Source organism: Rhineura floridana, chromosome 8 (assembly GCF_030035675.1).
Source record: "Rhineura floridana isolate rRhiFlo1 chromosome 8, rRhiFlo1.hap2, whole genome shotgun sequence".
NCBI lineage: Eukaryota > Metazoa > Chordata > Lepidosauria > Squamata > Rhineuridae > Rhineura > Rhineura floridana.
The window spans coordinates 6,866,699-6,891,456 of record NC_084487.1 but is presented as its reverse complement, the minus strand read 5'-3'; the positions used below and the strand labels follow the sequence as shown (position 1 = coordinate 6,891,456).

At 42.1% G+C, this 24,758-nt stretch overlaps 1 protein-coding gene across 2 annotated transcripts in view; it reads right to left on the bottom strand.

The window, feature by feature from the left end:
• CHCHD3 (coiled-coil-helix-coiled-coil-helix domain containing 3) overlaps positions 1 to 24,758 on the bottom strand; it is a 320,988-nt gene that overhangs the window by 204,881 nt on the left and 91,349 nt on the right. For both annotated transcript variants that reach the window (XM_061582659.1, XM_061582658.1), the window contains exon 4: positions 2,859 to 3,003. In XM_061582659.1, the coding sequence (XP_061438643.1) occupies positions 2,859 to 3,003 (145 nt within the window). The remainder of the gene's footprint in view (positions 1 to 2,858; positions 3,004 to 24,758) is intronic.

Sequence of the window (24,758 nt, the reverse complement as noted above, 5' to 3'; positions counted from 1 at the left end):
ACATAGTACCCTAACCTCAAGTTGCAGCAGCGCTTGGGGGCAGGCAGAAACTGAGAAAGAACTGTGCATTGCTCTTGTAAAGGCTGACTTCTTAGCCATTTCTCCCCCCCCCCCCCGGTGAAATAAGAGTGTGAGTATCTCACAATCAATCTGTGAACACGGGCAGCTATTTTTCTTTCAGCACAGCAACTGAGCTTCTTTTACACATACACTCATGAAGACAGGGAAACAGAGACAAAAAGGGGGAGAGGGATCAGAGCTTCATTACACTGGGCTGAGCGGGCAAGCAAAGGAAGGATGCATCCAACAGAGGAGGAGGAAGAGAAATTAACCAGCCTGGTCTCTTTGCTAACAGTGGCTGCAACACACCCACCTGTTCCTCTTCCTCCATCTCTTTCTCTCTCTGTTAACAGGCAAGGAGGACTGATTGACTACGGCTGCTGCAGACTCCTCTCATGGGTGGCTGGAATTGTGCTCCTTGCCGGATCACGCAGGTGCATCTGCAATAAAACAGTGCTTCTGGGGCATCGAGCGCGATTCCACCTGTGCGTGAGACAGATGCCTGCAGCAGCCACCACAATCCAGCAGGCAAAGAGCCACATTCTGACCATATCAGAGTGTGTGCCCCCCATGCCCAAAAAAGCCATCATTGCAAGGAGCTTCCGGAAGGATTTGTTAACTGAGGGGTTACTGTACTATTCTAGTCAATGGGGAAGGGAGAAGCCCTAGATGGACTGCAGCCTATCTGAACTCTTACGGTTCTTAAGAACATAAGAAGAGCCTGCTGGATCAGGCCAGTGGCCCATCTAGTCCAGCATCCTGTTCTCACAGTGGCCAACCAGGTGCCTGGGGGAAGCCCGCAAGCAGGACCCGAGTGCAAGAACACTCTCCCTCCTGAGGCTTCCGGCAACTGGTTTTCAGAAGCATGCTGCCTCTGACTAGGGTGGCAGAGCACAGCCATCATGGCTAGTAGCCACTGACAGCCCTGTCCTCCACGAATTTGTCTAATCTTCTTTTAAAGCCATCCAAGCTGGTGGCCATTACTGCATCTTGTGGGAGCAAATTCCATAGTTTAACTATGCGCTGAGTAAAGAAGTACTTCCTTTTGTCTGCCCTGAATCTTCCAACATTCAGCTTCTTTGAATGTCCACTTCTAGTATTATGAGAGAGGGAGAAGAACTTTTCTCTATCCACTTTCTCAATGCCATGCATAATTTTATACACTTCTATCATGTCTCCTCTGACCCGCCTTTTCTCTAAACTAAAAAGCCCCAAATGCTGCAACCTTTCCTCGTAAGGGAGTCGCTCCATTCCCTTGATCATTCTGGTTACCCTCTTCTGAACCTTTTCCAACTCTATAATATCCTTTTTGAGATGAGGCAACCAGAACTGTACACAGTATTCCAAATGCGGCCGCACCATAGATTTATACAATGGCATTACGATATCGGCTGTTTTATTTTCAATACCTTTCCTAATTATCGCTAGCATGGAATTTGCCTTTTTCACAGCTGCCGCACACTGGGTCGACATTTTCATTGTGCTGTCCACTACAACCCCGAGGTCTCTCTCCTGGTCGGTCACCACCAGTTCAGACCCCATGAGCATATATGTGAAATTCAGATTTTTTGCTCCAATATGCATAATTTTACACTTCTTTATATTGAATTGCATTTGCCATTTTTCCGCCCATTCACTCAGTTTGGAGATATCTTTTTGGAGCTCTTTGCAATCCCTTTTTGTTTTAACAACCCTAAACAATTTAGTGTCGTCAGCAAACTTGGCCACTTCACTGCTCACTCCTAATTCTAGGTCATTAATGAACAAGTTGAAAAGTACAGGTCCCAATACCGATCCTTGAGGAACTCCACTTTCTACAGCCCTCCATTGGGAGAACTGTCCGTTTATTCCTACTCTCTGCTTTCTGCTTCTTAACCAATTCCTTATCCACAAGAGGACCTCTCCTCTTATTCCTCTTATTCCATGACTGCTAATTCTAATAGGTTACTGAGACAGTAACTGGCTCTGCTTCACAGCAAGGCTTGTTCTTCTATGTGCTTAGTTAATCTAGCTTTAACAATACTTTCTACCAGTTTTCCAGGGACAGACGTTAAGTTAACTGGCCTGTAATTTCCAGGATCCTCTCTGGATCCCTTTTTGAATATTGGCGTTACATTTGCCACTTTCCAGTCCTCAGGCACGGAGGAGGACCCGAGGGACAAGTTACATATTTTAGTTAGCAGATCAGCAATTTCATATTTGAGTTCTTTGAGAACTCTCGGGTGGATGCCATCCGGGCCCGGTGATTTGTCAGTTTTTATATTGTCTATTAAGCCTAGAACTTCCTCTCTCGTTACCACTATTTGTCTCAGTTCCTCAGAATCTCTTCCTGCAAATGTTAGTTCAGGTTCAGGGATCTGCCCTATATCTTCCACTGTGAAGACAGATGCAAAGAATTCATTTAGCTTCTCTGCAATCTCCTTATCGTTCTTTAGGACACCTTTGACTCCCTTATCATCCAAGGGTCCAATCGCCTTCCTAGATGGTCTCCTGCTTTGAATGTATTTATAGAATTTTTTGTTGTTGGTTTTTATGTTCTTAGCAATGTGCTCCTCAAATTCTTTTTTAGCATCCCTTATTGTCTTCTTGCATTTCTTTTGCCAGAGTTTGTGTTCTTTTTTATTTTCTTCATTCGGACAAGACTTCCATTTTCTGAAGGAAGACTTTTTGCCTCTAAGAGCTTCCTTAACTTTGCTCGTTAACCATACTGGCATCTTCTTGGCCCTGGCCGTACCTTTTCTGATCTGCAGTATCCACTCATTGCTTGACAACCTGGGGGGGGAGGACTTTACACTTACCAACAACTGCGCTTTCAGGCGCTCCTCTTCAGTTGTAGCTCTTTCTCTAAGAATGGATCTGGCCAAATGCTCATTTGAGGCAGCCCGTTCACGCTCAAGAACTTTGCTGATTTCATCTCGAACATGCATTTGGTTTTGTTTTAATCTACAAGAGAGAGAAAATGAAGACATGGAGCTGAAGTGAATATTCAAAACATAAAACCTGGCTGGTGCACACCTATTGCACCAGATCCACAGAAAGACCTGGGAGATTTGCAGGAGTCTTTCATTTCAATGGGACCAGTACACTGAGACATGAAGAAACATTTCCCACAGCTTGTGCCCACTAATAATACCATAAAGCACAAAGCAGCTCTGGTAGTCAGACATAATTACTGGCTTTAAAAAGGCACAAGGAGCATCTAACCATAAATGCCACGTTTTATTATAAGCATAAAGCTTGAAGTCTCACAACTAAAGTGATTTCAACATCAGCACTACACCCAGATATAAAATCAAAATGACTATAAAAATCCTATTTCCCCACAAAGATTAAATGCATTATTAACATATCTTCAGATGCACATAGAGTATAACCTGGACACAGAGTTATCCATATTCCAGTCCATTCTTGTTCAAAGTAAAGTCATTTTATCTTTCATTACCTATTTGCTACCACTAAAACGACTTAACCCCCACGTAGAGATGTGAAGGCCCAGAAAAAAATGAAAAAGTACAGGGGGAAACTGGGTTAGTTTTGTTTTTATTTATTTATTTCATTTTTTCTCCAAAGCATTTTTTGTTTTTTTCTGAAAAATTTGGGGGAGGGGGTATGGGGGGGGGTAAACGTTCCCCTCCACCCCGGGCCTTCACATCTCTACCCACGCATAACTTTGTGCAAGAGTTACTTCTCTTCACTCAGGCATTTTAATTAAGTTAGTACGTGTTGGAACTGTTTTAATTTTTAACATTTTAAATTTTTAATGTTTTATATTGTCATATGTGTATTGTATTTTGATATTGTTCCTGTTCTTGTAAACTGCCCAGAGAGCTTCGGCTATGGTGCGGTCTATAAGTTTAATGAAATAAATAAAATAAAAATTCTTAGCTGGTGTTAACACGTGTCTATTGGGAACCTGAGTGTGTGAACCTGCCACCCACGTGTCCCATTAAACATGCCTCCTTGAGAGGAGAGGGATCTTTTGCTAGGGATAAACCAGGTAATTTGTCCTAAAATGTGCCGAAATAGCATGTGTATAACCAGGCTAAAGCAAAGTTTTCTTTTATTGAGAGAAAACAGAAGAATAGTGATATAAAATTTGTGGGTGTGTGATACACTAAGCCACTCATAACCCTAAACTAAAGAGATAAAAGGTCTCTAATGGTATAAGGAATGACAGGTAGCAAAGATTACCTATTCTAGGCCAGGGAGTGCACAGTGGAATACAGCTGAAGTGATGTGAAGGAGCTCTGACCAAAAAGCAAGAAGGAATCTCTTTGCCTCAAGGTGTGCACCAAGACACAGACTCCCTTCCTGATCTGTGGCCAGCAGTCCTGCGCGGCATTCCTTGAGAGTGTAGTTACACATGTTGGAGCGCAGATCACCATCTTGGGTCTCAAACCTTGCTCTTAAATACACTTTTTTCCTTACAAATCAGCATGAAGGGGAGAGGTCTGGGTCTGGGTGTTCTCATGTTGTGTATGTATTTCTTGCTGATGCTCTGAAAAGAAATAGTTCGCTTTCTAATGCTGTCTTTGAACAATGGGATTTTTCTGCTGGGCATGAGGGAAATCGGCCAAGAAATGAGGTAACATTTAATTCAGAGTCTGCACGTTCCTCCAAAAATGCCAAAAGATGGCCCTTGCTTCTTATCCTCATTTCACAGTACTCAGGAATAGAATCATAGAGTAGTAGAGTTGGAAGGGGCCTATAAGGCCATCAAATCCAACCCCCTGCTCAATTACAAGTCAGAAAGCAGGTGGTGTGGGCGTGGCAAAGGCAATCCAGAACACTCGAGGGCCTTTCCACCCCCTTTGACTCCAAATGAACCAAAGTGGAGGTGAGCACTCCTAACACTGATAACCATCAGGAGTTTGCCCAGGTAGGCAGAACTCCACATGAGTGAATGCATTCCAAAGTGCTAATCTGTAGATGAGGCAAGGAGAGCTGATACAATACAAGGAGAGCTGAAGAAAAGGAAAAACTGAGATGGTTCAACAGCTTGCTCAATGGATCCACACATTATAAGCAGCACGTCATGAACAGAATGTCTGACAGCATGTCAAAAGCATACATTTTAGAGGACTCCAGCCCAATAGCAGTCCATATCGTGGGGTGGAGCTGCCCTCAACGTTGCTGTTACTGCAGGTTACCTAGACAGGGATGGGGCATGGCAAGGTCGGAGATGTGCAGGTCCACAGGTGGGAACATCAGGTAGTCAACTAAGAACTGATTAATTAATGATGAGCTGCAAAAGACCGGAAAGTTCCATTTGCTTCTAAGTGGAGCTATAAATGCTTCTACTTTTATTGCTCAAGTTCCTCCTGGCTTGAAAGACCCAGGTTCTTCTCCTAGTGATGCCAATTTGTGACACCACCCCTAAGGCCTGGGAGGATTCAAGCCTGTATTATTATTATTATTGCATTTGTATTTGCATTATGCTTTGGGATCTTAACAGTACTGTGTTCTTCTGACTCTACAGTGCAAGACGAAAACGTGATCAAGTATGCCAGTCTGTTGTGGAGAATTCAACATTATGAGCAGACAACCTCAAAATCCAGCAAAACTAGAGAAATTGTTAAGGAAATACCTGCCGTTCTAACACTGCACATTTTTATATGGAGACTAAAATATGTATTAAATAATGTAGCTAATAAAATACACCTGCTTTATGTGTGCTCTCATGCTGAGCACAAAGTCAACATCTGAAAGTATGCCACTGGTAACAGAATATCAACTACAGCTCTTCAAACAAGCTTTGGAAATTGCAGCAGAGATGAGGTTTCGGAGTTCTTGCCGTTTCTGTGTATTACCAAGGGAGCTTCAGAGAACAAATCATCATGTCTAGGGTCACTTTGTGAAAGGTACCCCCCCCACACACACACACACCCTCCATTAAAGAGCTTTATATTCTTCCCCAAGGAAATAGACAATACCCATTTGAACTGCCTTTCTGCTCCAGATACAACTCTCTGGAAGGTGAACCAAATGGGAGTTTATATCAAGTTGATTAAGCAGTGTCTTCAACTACTCAAGCAGAAAGCTAGATTATGCAGACAAAGACCAAATTCCATTAAGTGATTTCCCAAGATCCTCCAAATTATTCCAACCAAATCGAATCTATTGCACAATCAATGATGCAGAAAACAGAAAGGCCAAATCAACATACACAAATCTCAGGTTAGAGAAGACAAACATAATCTCAAATAGAGAGGTTTGTGGGTTAAAGTTGAACAGCTCTTCTTTACCACTTTATCAATGCTAATTTTGGTGTGGTAACTAATTTGTGACCAGAGTTGGCTGTGGAGACCATTTCCAAGTGCCTGAAGTCAGTAAGTGAATGGATGGGAGGAAATAGGCTGAAACTAAACCCTGACAAAACCGAGGTGCTGCTCGTTGGAGATAGGAGAAGGTTAGGAGATATAGACCTGGTGCTAAATAGGGTAAAACTGCCCCTGAAGGACCAGGTCCGCAGCCTCGGGGTCATCCTTGACTCCCAGCTGTCCATGGAGGCTCAGGTTTTGGCAGTGAGCCGGGCAGCTTGGTATCAATTACATCTAATACAAAGGCTGCGACCCTACCTTCCTGTCCATCTTCTCCCATGGGTGGTGCATGTCTTGGTCTCCTCTCGCTTAGACTACTGTAATGCGCTCTACGTGGGGTTACCCTTGAAAACGGTCCGGAAATTACAGCTGGTACAGAACGCGGCGGCGCGTCTGATTAAGAACAGCCGTCGCCGTGATCACATCACTCCGGTGTTAGAAGATCTACACTGGTTACCAGTTGTCTTCCGAGCCCAATTCAAGGTGTTGGTATTAACCTTTAAAGCCCTATACGGTATCGGCCCAGTGTATCTGAAGGAGCGCCTCCAGCATCAACAAATATGCCACCTGACAAGATCAGCCACTCAAGACCTTCTCTCGGTCCCACCGGTTAAAACAGCTAGGCTGGTGTGGACCAGAGAGAGGGCATTTTCAATTGTGGCCCCCACCCTCTGGAACTCTCTGCCTTATGATATTCGCCATGCCCCCTCCCTGCCAAGTTTTCACCAAGCCTTGAAAACCTGGCTATTCAGGCAGGCCTACAAGACCCCGGGAACAGTCTAATCTTATCTGCCATAGCTATGGGTGGTTTTTAGCTTAATTTTATATTGATTTTGTGTTATATGAAGTGTATATGTTATATTTTATTTATGTGTACGCCGCCTAGAGTGGCCGCTCCTGCGGCCAGATAGGCGGCCTAGAAATAAAATATTTATTATTTATTATTATTTATTATCATCATCTGGAACCGCCATACCATGATACATTCTACAACAAAGGGCAATAACTGATATAAACTTTGACATTCACAGGAGAACTCTGAAATGTCAATGTATACACAGGAAGTTATGTTAGCCAGTTATCTACAAGGTGAGCCTGCAGTCACAGGTTAGAGTTTTATAGCAGAGTACCTGTTAGGGGCTCCAGCCAACCTGAAACAGATGCCTTACAGCATGTATTTTGGGCTCACAGGTAACACCTTCAATCTTTCCCACCCTCCTGAAACTTTCCCCCAGTGCACTACTTAGTGCTGAAGAATTCAGTATCTGGCTGATTTCCAGGTGCTTCCATGTCAAGAACTCTGAAGTATTCATTAAGATCTGCCACCTTTGATGATGATGATGATGATGATAGCTCTTTTCCAGCATAAACTTTAATTACTGTTTTCCCACAAGGCTCTCATGGCCTCTCCCCCCCCCCAACAAAAAAACAGCTACAGTTAAGGAACAGCGCACATCAACTTTGCTTTATCAATTACAAATATTCCCAAAGCATGGGGAGGGGGGAACCAAGAATGGTCAACTGACATCTCCTAGATGAAGACTAACAAGCAGCCTCTCTTTAGAGGGCCCAAGTGGTAAGATGTAATTTCTTGTTCTGCGTTCTTGCAATATCACTGATCCTACTCCTAGCTCCACTAAATTGTTCACTAGTGGCCCAGAGGTCCCATAATATTTAATCATCATTAGAACTAACCCTGGTTAAGATCTTAAATATATGGGATAGTATCCAAAGTGGCACAAAGTGAAATGCAAACCATGTCTATTTTTTTGTTAAAAATATTACTTTCTTGCCTTTCTCCCTTAACATGAGGCATGCAGAGGTAATTCCAAGCAATACAAAAGCAAATTATCAATAAAACATAAAATATATATTAAAAAATACAGAACAGCAGATGAGCTAAACTTGATAATAATGAAGGAGCAAGTAAAAAGTCAGAAATGAAAGACTACAAATATCTGACAAGCCAGACATCTAATGGAAAAATGGACATCAGGAACAGGGTCAAATGAACCTCCTGGGGTAGGGCATTCCAAAATGATTAGATGCTAGCATCATCCTGGCTGATGGCCAATCTTCAATCATGGTTTAGGTGTTCAAATGGGAACATTAAACCATGCTCAAGTCAAGCAGGCCATGGTTGAGCATTACAGAAACAAGCATAAAAGGCACAGGTCTCCAGATGAAATGAGAGAAATGGGGACATATGCCTTTCAACGACATACCAGGTAGGAAATTAAAAGTCCAGGCTTTTTAATGTTAAAATGGGAACAAAGATATGAGAAAGATATCTTAGAAAGCAAGACCTTAAAGATATCGTAACAGCTTCTTCATGCTCTTAAAGCCGCTTTGTTTTTCTCTGCATTTTCTCACAACATAAAATATTTCAAGCTAACCTAGACAGTTTGTGGTTCTTCTAAAGTTAGACATCACCAATGCAACAATGTCAGCAGAATATTATTGACCAAAGTTTTTGCACAAACACCCCAAACTATTTTAGATTAACCACAGTTTCAATGCAAACCAGGACTTTTTTGAATGCAAACCAGCTCATTTGCATTATGTAATTGCATTGCTTGAAAGAGCTTAATGAAACAAACACAAGTCAGCACTGCCCTAGATCTCAAACACTTGTGTGCATCAACTTACAGTAGTTTTCTCCCACAGCACATTTTATTGGCATTCAGTATGCACTGCAACTGAAAGAAAACACACACCAGCTAAATCTCCAACAATGTACATTACTAACCACCTTAATGGGAAAGAAAACCTGAGACCTGAAATTTATATGCAAGCACACAGATACACATCATGCCCTATCATTTTACTTTAATACTTGAAGAACTATTCAAATACACAAAAAGTACCAAGATTGTTTTTTGCTGCACTGCAATCAGGTTGAACAGCTCCTGCCGTTCAATACAAAATATCAAATCAAAGAGAAATTACTAAGGATGGGAAATGACATCTTTTATGGGAGCCTACGCACCAATAAATGTATCAGGAAAACATCACACTTGAAAATGTGCAGCATGTACTGGTCCACCTGGTCCAACAGAGACAAGCTGATTTAATAAATTAATAGGACACAGCCATTACAAGTATAGAATATTGCTTTTGCAATATAAAGTATGCACGTTATCTCAACAGAAACAGAGCCAGAATTTTGGCAGTCTTGCTATATTGTTTCATTGAAAGGAGTTGATGGGTTGCAGCCAATGTCGCATAAGCAAAAGGCCTCTATCAATGGAGGTAGGACATTAAATTTGTCTAATCCCACTGGAAAGCCAGGGAAGTTGGTGGCCATCACTATATCTTGTGGGAGCCAGTTCCACAGCTTAACTGTGTTTTGTGTAAAGAAGTCCTTTCTTTTTCGTCTGTATTGAATCTTCCAACACTCTGCTTCATTGGATGGCCTAGTACTATGATGGGTGGGCAGAGGGGGGACCTCTCTATCAAAGTTTTCCACATCATGCATAACTGTATTTATTCGCCTTTTTCCAAACTAAAAAACCCCAAATCAGTTGCTTCAGCCTCTTGATCATTCTGATTGCCCTTTGAACTGGAGGGGAAAGTTGGCCAAAGTGGAAAGCAGGATGCTGGAACACATGGGCCTTGATCTGATCTGCCAGGGCTTTTCTTATTTTCTTGCATTTATTGTTATCACAGAATCCATGGGAAAATTTGAGGGAAAAGTCGGCTGGACACAAATAGACCTCCCAACATCCAGGCCGAGATTTCAACATAATGTTCTTCCCATTCCACAGAGTCATACAAAGAGTCATGGACACTATATAAATAATTAAACCTTCAATGGAGGGCAAAGGAATGTAAAGCCTAGAGCAATCAACTGATTATAAAAGCATATTTACAGACCAGCAGCTGCCTTGACCCATCTACATCTGCACTAGATTTACACAAGCAAAGGTTGTGCCATGTCATATAATCAATCTGAGTGCACTCTGGCAGAATTCAGTGAGAACCTGGAGCACAAGGTGCTTGGTACCAGCTACTCAGAGACTTCTTCGAGGATGATGTTAAAACATTAAGGTCTTTAAAGGAAGTCAGCTTTGCTCTTGAGCAAACACATCTGTTAGAGAAAGTAACAAAGATAAAATTAATGGGCAAAGTCAAATGTTCCTGCATAGGAGAGACACCCACAGACCACTGGCAAAAAGGAGTGAGCAGAAAACAGTAAAATAACTCCACTGCTGCCCTCTGTATTTCCATAAACTAAATGCATATTAACTGTTGATAGTGTGTGCCAATAAAGCTACAAGAAAAAGAAGAGAGATTGAGGGCTGTTTTTCATGCTGCTTTTTGTATTTGACATACCTGAACACAACATACCAGTTTCCTCATTTAAATAATAACAAGTATAGAAAAACAATGTATATCCGGTATCTTGGTCAAGAAATAACAAATAACCTAGCATAACACAGATACAAAAGTATCATAAAACTGGAAACAGAGAACAAAACCAAAGCAATAAAAGTAGAGGTGGTTAGGCAGGCCACTTTAGGGAGGGGATTCAACAACTTAGGTGAGTTAGCTTTGATATGGTCAGGGCTACCACAGCAGAGCCCACAACTAATCACCTGTTCAGCAGCTGCATTTTCCTTTATGGCCCATGAAGAAAAAAGTATTTCTGAAAGTGCTAGATGGGGAGCTATGATAGAACTCACTATCAAACGCCTTCAACATCCTCTCTAATAGCAAACTCAAGTAGTTGAGTGCCTATCAGTTCGGAAACGAAACCAGGACACACAAAAATAAAGGACGTCTGCAAAAGAAGTATAGGAACATATAAAGAAAGAATTAAAAATAAGAAACCAAGACAGCCTGACAAGGAGCTGTATACAGAAAAATCCCCCCCTTTCTGATCTATACAAGAACATTTTGGGTGAAAGGAAAAAGGGTACACATACACACACACACAACACAGCTATAACTGCCAAGGTTTCAGGCTGGCAGCAAGCCAGAAACCTGCACTATATAGCAGAACAAAAGATGGCCCCAGGGAAGGTCCCTTTTCCACATCCCAAGATTGCCCACATGCAATATAGATGACTTTAAGGCTTCTATTCTACACTAGCTGAAGCCCTGAGCAGATTCTATTTATAAGTCATCAATCTTCAGCTGGTGTGTCAGGACCCACTATGGGGTCATGGCCTAATCTAAGATACACCGCAATAGCAGCAGTACCACCATAAGTAAGAACGTACATATAAACGTAAGAAAGAAAGAAAGAAAGAAAGAAAGAAAGAAAGAAAGAAAGAAAGAAAGAAAGAAAGAAAGAAAGAAAGAAAGAAAGAAAGAAAGGTTGGACCCAAGCTGAAAAAGGTTGTTCTAAGTCATAAGCAACTTACAGTGATAATTTATATTCAATAATGAACTGGGAATATGATTTTGCATTTGTACTTAAGATTGTTGTTGGGGTTTTTTGGGGGGGGGGAACAGCTATTCTTCCAGGCTGAATTCACAATATTTTCTGAAGTACAATTTCTCCTATGCCCCACTTCCACATTGATAATATGACACCATGCTAAAAGCTATCCCACATAGGATGAACCACGCTAGCTTAACAAAATGAATAATTTAACTCTCAGTCAGCAAGGATTCACTCCACCAACTGCACTACTTACCTGAACATATCGGCTTTCCAAAACTCAGTACTGCAGCCAAAGGTACTGTTAGGCTAAAAACATGACTCATGCTCCTATATCCAACTGCTATGAAAGACCAAAAGAGTAACCCAAAGAGATAGCTGAAGATACCTGCCAGTAAAGGTATGCCTCACTGAATGGACTACATAGTTCCCACTGCCTACACAGGTGCTCCTATGCTTGTCCAGATCCATGCAAATACTTCCACTTGTGGAGGGGTTCCGCTTCCTGGCACGTGGTCTGCAAACCTCACAAATGACTTCTGGCCACTTGGAAGGCCCATCAATTGTACAGCATGAAAACACACCAGGAGGCCAAACTGCAGAGCTGGAAGCCTTTTCACATAGCCAGACAAACACGAGACAACTGCTGACACAGTAACAACCACATCAATAAAAGATATTTAAAAGGGATCTTAGATATTCCCAGCCATAATGAGTTCATCTATCAAACTTGGATTGTTCATTAGAGGTTCAGTTCATCAATCCACAAAGCTTTGGAATTCTAATGTAAGCACATAAAGGGTAGTACAGTAGGGCCCCGCTTTACAGCAATTCGCTAATACAGCTGTCTCAATTAGATGCAATAATAATAATAATAATAATAATAATAATAATAATAATATATTTGTTTGTCGCCTATCTGGCAATTAGCCACTCTAGGCGACGTACATTAAAATGAGATAAAATACAAAAATTTCAAATGCAATCACATAATAACAATAAATAAAATATTGGACAGTCATCGATACATATAAAAACAGTTATATTAGCAGCATACGATAGATGACAAAATCATGGAGATTTACCCGTCCCAAGGACCTCATAGGCCTGTTGGAATAGCCACGTCTTCAGGGCCTTGCGGAATACCTCTAGGGAAGGGGCATGCCGAAGAACACATGGGAGGGAGTTCCAGAGAGTGGGGGCCACCACAGAAAAGGCTCTCTCCCTAGTACCCACCAACCTAACTGTTTTGGTTGGCGGGATTGACAGAAGGCCTTGTGTGGCTGATCTAGTTGGGCGGCATAGTTGGTGGCGGTGGAGGCACTCTTTCAGGTAAGCAGGGCCGAAACCGTACAGGGTTTTAAAGGTTAATACCAACACCTTGAATCAGGCCCGGAAGACAACCGGCAGCCAGTGTAGATCAAGTAATACTAGCGTGATGTGGTCCCGGCGGCGGCTGTTGGTGAGTAAGCGCGCCGCTGCATTCTGTATAAGTTGTAATTTCCGGGTCGTTTTCAAGGGTAACCCCACGTAGAGCGTAGTTACAGTAGTCTAATCGAGAGGTGACCAGGGCATGTACCACGAGCGGGAGCTGTTGAACAGGGAGGTAGGGTTGCAGCCTACGTATAAGATGTAATTGATACCAAGCTGCCCGGCTCACAGCCGAAATCTGAGCCTCCATGGACAGCCTGGAATCAAGAACAACTCCGAGGCTGCGGACCTGGTCCTGTAGGGGCAACTTCACCCCATCAAACACCAGGTCAACATCTCCTAACCCTCCCTTGTCTCCCACAAGTAGTACCTCGTTCTTATCAGGGTTCAACTTCAACCTGTTCCTGCCCATCCATCCACTCACGGATTCCAGGCACTTGGACATGGTCTCCACAGCCCTCTCCGGTGAAGATTTAAATGAGAGATAGAGCTGAGTGTCATCCGCATATTGGTGACACTGCAGCCCAAATCTCCTGATGATCTCTCCCAACGGCTTTACATAGATGTTAAATCCGCATATTGGTGACGCTGCAGCCCAAATCTCCTGATGATCTCTCCCAACGGCTTTACATAGATGTTAAATAGCATGGGAGAGAGGATAGAGCCCTGTGGCACACCACAATTGAGAGGCCAAGGGTCTGAAACCTCCTCACCCAATGCTACCTGTTGGCGCCTATCAGAGAGAAAGGAGTGGAACCACTGTAAGACCGTGCCTTCCAATCCCAAACTCTCCAGGCGATCTAAAAGGATACCGTGGTCTACGGTATCAAAAGCCGCTGAGAGATCCAGGAGGACAAGGAAGGTGAATTCTCCCCTATCCAATGCCCTCCTCATATCATCAACCAGAGCGACCAAGGCTGTTTCAGTTCCATGTCCAGTCCTGAAACCCGATTGGTATGGATCAAGATAATCCGTTTCATCCAAGTGTGTCTGCAACTGATTTGCCACCACTCTCTCAATGACCTTGCCCAAGAATGGTAAGTTTGAAATTGGGCGGAAGTTGTTTAAGATCTGGGGATCCAAGGAGGACTTCTTTAAGATGGGTTTTATAATAGCCTCCTTGAAGGCTAGTGGCATAACACCCTCTTGCAAGGATGCATTAACCATTGCCTTGATCCCTTCACCCAATTTCTCTTTACAGCTCATAAGGAGCCATGATGGGCAAGGGTCATTTAGACAAGAGGTAGGCTTTACAGATGAGAGCACCTTGTCCACATCCTCAGAAGAAAGAGGCCGAAATCGATCCCATTTGACCGGTTTGCAACTGGTCAACTCTAGTTTACTCACTGTATCCATGGCGTACGGAATCGAGCTCCTCAGGTGCTCGATTTTATCAGCAAAGTGCTTTGCCAATTTGTCACAGGAGGCCTTAGACTGTTCCAAGGGTTCCTGAGCAACTGGACCGACCAGGCTTCGGACCACTTGGAACAACCTCTTGGGACAGCACTCTGCTGACGCAATAGAGGCAGCAAAGAATTCCCTCTTTGCTGCCCTTACCGCCACCTGGTAGGCAGCTATTGCTGCTCTAACCTGTGTTCGGGCATCTTCGGAGCGCGACTTCCGCCACCGGCACTCTAGTCGTCTCACCTCCTGTCTCAAAGTACGCAACCGTGGTGTGTACCATGGTGCTACTTGAGTTCTGTTCAGGGGGAGAGGACGTTTCGGAGCCACTCGGTCCAAGGCCCCGGCGATCCTCTCATTCCACTCCATCACCAGGGCTTCGACCGAGCAACCTTCAGCAGGTTCCAATTCCCCAAGCGCCGTCAGGAAACCATCTGGATCCATCATGCGCCTGGGGCGGACCATTCTAATAGGACCTTTACCCCTGCAGAGGGCGTGCGGCATCGAGAGATCCATCTTTACCAGATAGTGGTCTGACCATGACACAGGGGTAAAAGAATTAGCCCCCAACTTCAGCACACTACCCTCCCCCCCTGGGACAAATACAAGGTCAAGAGTATGACCGGCTACATGGGTGGGCTCAGTATTACTAAGGCGCAATTCCCAGGAAGTCATGGTTTCCAGGAAATCCTGAGGAGCTCCCATGAGAGTGGTCTCAGCGTGTATGTTAAAGACTAAAGCCCCACTCATATGGTGCTTGTTCCGCTTTTACGGTGGTTTTCAGACATTGCACGCCATTCTATTCAATGAGTTCCACTTTACAGCGGTTTTCGCTTTACAGCGGGGGTCCGGAACGTAACCCACCGTATGAGTGGGGCCCTACTGTACTACACTGCCGTTACCTGGTATCAATATGGCACAAGGAAAAGACCTTTGCATGCACCAAATGAACATGCAGCGGGCAAACCAGAGATCAAATAGAGGACTTCCTGGAGACATTTGGTGGGCCACTGCTGAAAGTAGACCCTCAACTAGCAGAGGGAGATGTGAGATCAGAGAGGATGGGGGTATCCATCAGCTTAGCTGAATACCGTTTAGTTTCTCTCCTCTCAGAACTGCCTTCATTAGCAGTCATGCTACCTTGCTGCATCAGGAGAGGTGAGACCTCCCTCCATCAGCTTTAGGTAAATACTATGAATGTATGTGTTTATTGGATCTCACCCCCAGGATGCCCCAGCAGTTCCCACAATGGCAGATGGTCCTCCTGAGTCTCAAGCAGGGAGGGGGGAGAGAACAGGTGATGTGTTTTTGTCCCGTGCCACACTCACAGCTTTGCCCCTCACAACCCTAATTTGGCTCCTCCCCTCCCAGAACTGTCTCCTGCACTGACCATTCCATCTGGTTATTTGTGTCTCTCAAACTGTAAGCCAGTATTACAACATTTCAGTTGTTTAGATAGCTTTGGCAGAAACGTAGTATATAAATGTAATAAGATAGGATAGAGAGAGAATGCCCTTTTTCAGATGCAACAAGACATTTTCTAGTTTCTTGTTGTTATGTGCCTTCAAGTCGATTACGACTTATGGCAGCCCTATGAATCAGTGATCTCCAATAGCATCTGTCATGAACCACCCTGTTCCGATCTTGTAAGTTCAGGTCTGTGGCTTCCTTGATGGAATCAATCCATCTCTTGTTTGGCCTTCCTCTTTTTCTACTCCCTTCTGTTTTCCCCAGCATTATTATCTTTTCTAGTGAATCGTGTCTTCTCATTATGATGACATTATGATAAGCTCAGTTTCATCATTTTAGCTTCTAGTGACAATTCTGGTTTAATTTGTTCTAACACCCAATTATTTGTCTTTTTCGCAGTCCATGGTATGCAAAAAGCTCCCTCCAATACCACGTTTCAAATAAGTTGATTTTTCTCTTATCTGCTTTTTTCACGTCCAATTTCACATCCATACATAGAGATTGGGAATACCATGGTCTGAATGATCCTGACTTTAGTGCTCAGTGATGCATCCTTGCATCTGAGGACCTTTTCTAGTTCTGTCATAGATGCCTTCCTCAGTCCTAGCCTTCTTCTGATTTCTTGACTATTGTCTCCATGTTGGTTAATGACTGTGCTGAGGTATTAATAATCATTGACAAGTTCAATGTCCTTGTTGTCAACTTTAAAGTTACATAAATCTTCTGTTGTCATTACTTTAGTCTTCTTAACATTCAGCTGTAGTCCTGCTTTTGTGCTTTCCTCTTTAACTTTCATCAGCATTAGTTTCAAATCATTACTGGTTTCTTCCAGGAGTATGGTATTGTCTGCATATCTTAAATTGATATTTCTCACTCCAATTTTCACGCCTCCTTCATCTTGGTCCAATCCCGCTTTCCATATGATATGTTCTGCATAGAGATTAAACAAATAGGGTGATAAAATACAACCCTGTCTCACACCCTTCCCAATGGGGAACCAATCGGTTTCTCCATATTCTGTCCTTACAGTAGCCTCTCGTTCAGAGTATAGGTTGCGCATCAGGACAATCAGATGCTGTGGCACCCCCATTTCTTTTAAAGCATTCCATAGTTTCTTATAGTTTCATAGTTTCTTATAGTTTCATAGTTTAAAGCATTCCATAGTTTCTTCTATTTTCTTAAACGCGTACTAATCAGGAGAGATCTCAGTCATCCCTAGGATTCATTAAGGACCTTTAACTTAATGTTCTCCCTAGGCCCATCATTTCCAATACCGCTTGCAACCTGAAACTTATTTTTTTGGAGACTCCCATGCACCAAGACTAGAACACCACCATCACATTTCTGAGAATTCTAAAAAGCTAGTCAGTACTCAAACTTGGTTAGCCATTTAATATGTTCACCACATTAAATTTCCATGGATTTATCTGCCTGCTAGGGAAATAAGGACCCTAGTGGTGAAAGGACACTTCCCACATGAGTTGCAATATTAAATCGGTTCATGTGCACCTGTACAAATGCAGTTCTTGTTATCTGGGAATCTCCGGGGTCAAGAAAGAGATTAACATTTTACCGTGCCTTCAAGTAACAAGGTGTGAAGCTCCGTACTATTAAACAGGATATCAGGATCCCTTTATGTGAAGCGATGATGTACAACAGGTGTTTTGGTGAATAAAAATACCCACCCCATCTGGTTGGCTTCATCTTTTTAAAAGGTCGGAGAGTGGTGCTGTGTGCAATAGCTCCAACTGAAGAGCTGCTCAAACTATGCCAAACACACAGTGCAGCAGCAGCACACATTTCTGGTGAAAAGCCATTTGTCATTTTTTGCTTTCTTCCAACATGAGCAAGTTTGTTAATGTAGTTTGACAGACTTGTGTAACATCCGAAAATGTTTTGAACAATGCAGCTTAGGTCATAATGCAATATTAATGAGTGAATAATGTTCCTGAATGCTAGTCTTAATATTTAATGAGCCTGAGTGCAGCAGAAAGAAATGGAAGTTGGAAATCACTGCAACTGTCAGCGACCCAAGGAAAAGCACTACCTACCTCAAGGAAACCTTTAACCTAAAGGTTAACCTTAAAAAAGACGGGGGGGGGGTGTTTTTCTAGACTGACTTTCTAGAAACTTCTCACAACAAGGCACCTGGCCAAGGGCTATTCTGTCCCTCCTCACCTGATAGTGTAAAGATTGCTAGAGGCACGAAGAAAGGGGTTATAGTTTGAGCATCATGGCTGAAAGGCAAATGTTGAAACAAATAGATAGGATAGGATAGGATAGGATAGGATAGGATTAGAGAGAGAGACAGAGAGAGAGGTAAGAAAGGTTTCTTTCTACACATGGTTTTTCCAGCTGTGCAATCAGAGTGGGGAATACTGGCCTGTCACTGTTCCCCAACATGCTTTACATGTCTTTCAAAACATCTGTCTCCCTCTCTCACATGTTACAGTTATAGCATGCCTATGTCAAGCATAAAAAGCAGGCTCTCTAATTAATTATTTCCACTGTGGTAACGGAACTAAGTATGGATATTCTCTACCATTATAGTACAACTATACTTTAAAATGAGGCATTGCAAGAAATTCCCCCATCCCTGCCAAGGCAGAAAACTGAAATTGCTCCATCCCCACTCCCAAAAAAGAGTAAAAAAATAATAAAATACATAATAACAATCTTCTACCTTTAACACTATACCATCAAGTTGAAAACAAGGCTAGAAGGTTGTTAGGGTACTACAGCTTTCAACAATCTGAAAAACGTACAAGTATTTTATTCAGTGACATAGGATTTAACAAGCAATTGCAGACTTCTAAATATTCCCTTGCCTGGGGTCCTTGGTGTACAAGAATTGCCTCCAAGTGACCAGGAGGGGAAATGGGTGTAGACTGGAAGACAGTCATGTGTACCATAACAGCTTGTAAACTGCTTAGAGGTGTTTTAGAATCAAGCAATATATAATTTTTGTTAAATAATAAATTAACAAAGGTACAGTAATACCTCAGTTAATGAAGTACATGCATTCCTAGACCAGGGTTGATAAAAATCAATTATTTTTAAAAAAAAATCGGATATTTTTATTTAAATTGGATTTTTTAATTTAAATAAGATTTCAACATTTTCTTAAAACAATTAGTAAAAAAAAAGAGCCAAGATCAAAGATATCATCATGAACACTAATTATACAACTTCTAATTATATTCTATGAATATGTTAACAGCAGTTTATGGAGATGGGATCAGTCCTATTCTGCAGGTGGTGTACATGAAATGCTCCTTCTCTCTCTCTCTCGGTGTTGCTCCTCTCTAAGTGTAAAGATGTGAAGGTCAACTAACAGAGAAATTTGGGAGAAGGAGTAGATCTGAACAAGGATGAGACCACTGAAGTGGTAATCCAGTTCTTAAAAGCAGTAGCCTCTTCTACTGGTGTAGAGAGATTTTTTTCCTTCTTCCTTTGCACTAATTCATTCTAAAATGAGAAAAGAGTTGGAAACTCAAAAAAGCAGGAAAGGTTCCTTTTCCAGACAATGAACGAGGAGGAAGAGGAAGAAGAAGAAGACTGAGTTCATTGTATCGCCCAATATTTTCTCATGTTGCCTTGGATGAAATTGCCTACATTTTATTTTTTTAAAGAACTTTATATTTATCTTAAAACAGAAATATTTAACCATTCAAAAATCCATGTGCATGTTTTGTTAATGTTGTTGTTTGTTGAAGAAAAAAACTAACCAGAAGAATAAACAATCTTATTAGTACATTAGGCCTGTTTGGTGTGGTGATTCGACACATCATGGCAAAAATATCATGACTGAACAGTTGGAGCTGGTTCATCTTCTGAATTACTTCACAAGTTCATTCTGCTTTAGTACTAAAATGACCAAAGTATCATCCCATTTTTTGATGAAAAGTAATCTGAAAACAATTCAGAATAACTGCTTAGTGTGTACCCACATTCTAATGAAACCTACATCTCTAAATATGTATTAAGGTTATATTAAACAATAATGCAGTTGTACTAAAAATGATGATTAATACAATCTTCCTCACTAGTGATTTAAATAATTAAAACGGAGTCCTTCAAAGAAGCGATTTAAATCAAATCAACCCTGTCCTAGACATTACTTCTTTGACAGAAACTTTGGTACAAGAGGTAGGAATAACACAGAAAGAATAGAGATAGGTTCCTACACCACAAAAAAGAAGAGCAGTTCATCATATTTCAGCAAACTTTTAATTCAATACTAACAAAAGGCATGTCTGAAATGAAACAACCAGCTCAGGTAAGCCTTGCACACCGACCACTTGAAGGCTTCTTTGAAAATGCATCCAGGGATGCCTGCCTTGCCTTTTAACATCTTGCGCTCTCTCTCTCTCTCTGACACCTGAAGTACTGTTTACTGCGGAGATGTCTGCACCACCTGGCAAGGCTCGGCATTCTAGCCACGCGTGAGACACCTGCCTTCAGCAGCTGCAACGACAAGGAGCCACATTCTCACTATATCAGAGTGTGCATCCCTCTCCACTCCCCCACACTCAAAAAAAGACTTTGTTAAATGGAGCTTCTTTCCTGGAGGGTTTGTTAACTGAGGTATTACTGTATATGAAATCATGTTGATTACTAAGTCATACAGACCTATAGACTGTGTTATGGAAATAGCATCAGAGTTTGGATCAAGATGGAGAAGTTTTTTTCCTTCCTTTCCAACTAACCCATAAGGCCAAATCACAGCCCAATCTTTTACATGCACAATCCCACAGCATTCATTGGGTGTTAATCCCAAGCTGTAGCTCAGTGGTAGAGCATCTGCTTTGCATGCAGAAGGTCCCAGGTTCATAGCATCTCCAGGTAGGAATGGGAAAGATTCCTGGTCTGAAACCCTATAGAGCCACTGCTAGTCAATTTGTAGAAAACAGAGCTAGATCGACCAACAGCTTCCACTGTTCCAAGCAACTATGTGCAGAATTGCAGCCTCAGCTCTTTTGAAGCCTTGCCCCTATCCCAGCCCCAAGTATACAATCGTGCTCAAGAATGCTTTTACCATGCAAAGTAAATGCGTTAGTCAAAAGAATACAAAAGCAGCACAAGCACAAGAAACCATGGTGGGCCCACAGCTTCCTTCCAATCCCAGGATTTTTTTACCATCACTATCTATTTCAGAGGTGGGAAAAACCTTTTCAGCCCAAGGGCCACACTGACTTCTGGGCAACCTTCTGGGGGCCAAATGGCAGTGGTGGATGGAGTCAGAGTCAAAAGTGGGCAGAGCAACAAGTGTAAATTTTACCTTTGTACAGTAGGCTAGTTTCTATAAACACTCAAGCACCACTCTCCGGGCAGGCAAGAGGCATGATCACACATCTCCAAACCATTCAATATGATGCAAACAGAAGAAGGTACTTACTGGATCAGATCAGAGGGCCATCCAGTCCGAGGTTTCCCACAGTGGCCGACCAGACACCTCTGGGAAACCCACAAGTAGGGCATGGGTATTTATTTTATTTGTTTATTATTTGATTTATATCCCACCCTTCCTCCCAGCAGGAGCCCAGTACAATAACCTCCTCCTCTCATGATGAGCATTTCTTCTTGTCTGTTCTGAACCTACTGCCAATCAGTTTCACTGAGTAACCCTGATAGCTAGTAGTATGAGAGGAAACAAGTGTCCACTTTCTTGACACCATACATAGTTTTTAAAAATCTCTATCAAGTCTCCTTTAGTCACTCTTTTAAAAAATTAAAAAGCCTAAGACACTTTACCCCCTCCTCATAGGAAAGCTGCTCCAGCCTTCTGGTAGTGTTGGTTGCCCTTCTCCATACTTTTTCCAGCTCCACAATATCATTTTTGAAGTGGAGAGACCAAAATTATATGCACAGGCCATTTTATGTCCAAGTGGTTCCAGTCACTTCCTCTACCCAAATGTCCTTCCACCCCTAGTAATATATCTCAGGGCTTTCATCATATTAGAGCTGTTTACATAGTCTACAATCCATATTTATGTAATGTGTAGCATATCCAAACCATAACAAAATCATTGAGAATTGAGCAGGGGCACAGAAGGGCTCTTGAGCAACTTCCTTGCATTTCAGCAAGCCTTTCCAAATGACTTCCCAATACTTTACATGCCCATTAGTTCTTAGTTCAAATAAATGACAGATTAACATGAAATAATAATGAGAATGGATTTAATATTTCCATTTGCTATTTTACAAAATGAAAAATCTCCATTTGGAAGCAAACATTCCTTCTGAATTTCCACTGGTGAAGGTGAAGAAAAGAAAATTACTTTTCCACCCACTAATATACAGTTCTATAATATTTCCCTAGTGCTCTGTCACTAAACACAACAAAGTAGCTTCCAATAATGTCCCATTTCTTGAGAAAAACTCCACACACAAGCTGTTGAAATACCATATTTTAAGTGAAAAAAATCACCTGGAAATTGGGGATTTATGAGAGCTTAATCTCAAATTTCTATTCTCCTGCTGTGAATTATATTTTCACATGCAACACTGGCACTTACCTTCTCCAGATGTATCATGTTTTTTAAATGAGTTGGAATAAGCAGCTCCTGGGGAGAATTTAGATACAGGAAAATCCTGCCAGATACAGCAGTTTACCTCGTTACCATTGGATTTGTCCCCATCATTAGCTCAGTTTGGACAATTCTCCAAACTATAGTTTGCAGATCAGGGAATGTACAATGGTCTCACACATTAGCCTTGTTCAAACATAAAACTAGTTATTTCAACATTACATGAATGAGCCAAAGTGAGCCATGAGGATATAAGATGTTTTTGCTTCCATTTTAACTAAACCCGGAGAAACTGTGGTTAGTCTGAACTATAATTTATTGAAACAAGCTAACTTCATACTGTAACTTATGAAACTGGCCTGTTTCAATAAACCATAAGAAGATTAATCACAGTTTGGGTTTTGACATACTGCCAAAATTGTGGCTAACTGAAAATTGAAGCAAAACATTTCCAATCCCATTCTCACAGCCACTCCAGAGGAAAAGAAGGGAGCGTGCAGTGTGCAGTCTTCAGGTTCATTCATGTAATGCTAAATTAGTGTGACCATTTGTGTCATGCTCCCACCTGAGCATTCCTCCGTGTTCCTCTTCTGAAATACCTGCAATTACAGAAAGCTAGCTAAACCTAAGGGCTCAATGGGTCTGATATATTATGACGACAACTTTTAATAGATGAGCACCTAAAACAGTTCCAAAACCAGAACATTATTCTTTTCCAAACACCTGGTAAAATAAAAGTGTTTTCACCTGGTGCCAGGCAAGCTTCCCTAGTGAGACATTTCCACAAGCAGGGGGCTACCACTGAAAAGGTCAATTTCTTACTGTCAGCCTTTGAAAATCACTTGGAAATGGCCCCTGAGATGAGACTCCGGTAGCAGGCTCTGAATAGGTTTATATGGGGAATGACAGTCCTTGACGTACAAGGGTTCTGAGATCTATAAAGTGTTGTAGGTAAAACCCCAACATTTTCAACTGGGATCGGACACAATCAGTGCAGTACTGTGATAGGACAATCCAGGGATTGATAGGACAACCCAGGGATGGGATGGGCCTGGGCCTGTAACAATCCCTATATTGTCAGAAACAAAGCAAAAAAATCACAACCATATTGTTTGCATAACATAAGAGAACACTCTACAGAGCACTCAACAAAAGGTATTACACACACTAAAATGCATCAATATCAAACTTACTTTGAGAGATAGAACAGCCATCTTAATTTGAAAGGCAATACAATGTGCCTAGATTTCAGCCTGATATATAGTAAATACCAAAACAGTTCTGAAATCTTTTGCATTACCACTCATCACACCGAGCAATTGAAGGCGCACACACCCCAAAAAGTAAATCAAATGTTTTGTTCAAAGCAAGATAAAGAATCATTTTATTTTTATATTTTTTCAGGTCTTTGTCAGTACTCCAGAATAAACATGTTATTAAAAGAAAAATCAATAGAAAGCTTTAAAATGTACAGTATCATAAAAGGTCGAGGCCTATTATCGATTTTAATATCACATTTTCTGAGGTAGTTTCCCAACGGGTTCTTTTCTAATATTTCTCCTCATTTCTCTCTCTTTGTTTATTCTGAAGAAGGAACAAACAAGGTGACACCTTGCAGCAGAGTTACTCTGTATGTGGTAAGCTGAAGAGAGACATGTTCTGGCCTTGTGCCACCAGCCAGGAAACCATGGGTCAGTGGGAGGCTACACTCCCTGCCTCCCAAGAAACATGAGAACACAAGAAGAGCCCTGCCTGAATCAGGCCAGTGGCCCATCTAGTCCAGCATCCTGTTCTCAGAGTGGCCAACCAGATTCCTAGGGGAAGCCTGCAAGCATTCTCTCTACTTGCGATTCCCAGCAACTAGCATTCAGGGGTACACTGCCTCTGACAGTAAAGGCAGAACATATCCATTGTGGCTAGCATCCATTGATACAGTAGGGCCCCGCTTCCCGGCGCTTCGCTTCCTGGTATTCCGCTAATGCGGCGGCTTTCATTCCCTGTTTTAAAGCCGATTTTGTCGCTTTTGCAGCATTTTGCAGCATTTTCGCGTCATCTTTGCATGACGCGCCCCATTATACTCAATGGGGTTCCACTTTACGGTGATTTCCGCTTTACGGCGGGGGTCCGGAACGGAACCTGCCATATAAGCAGGACCCG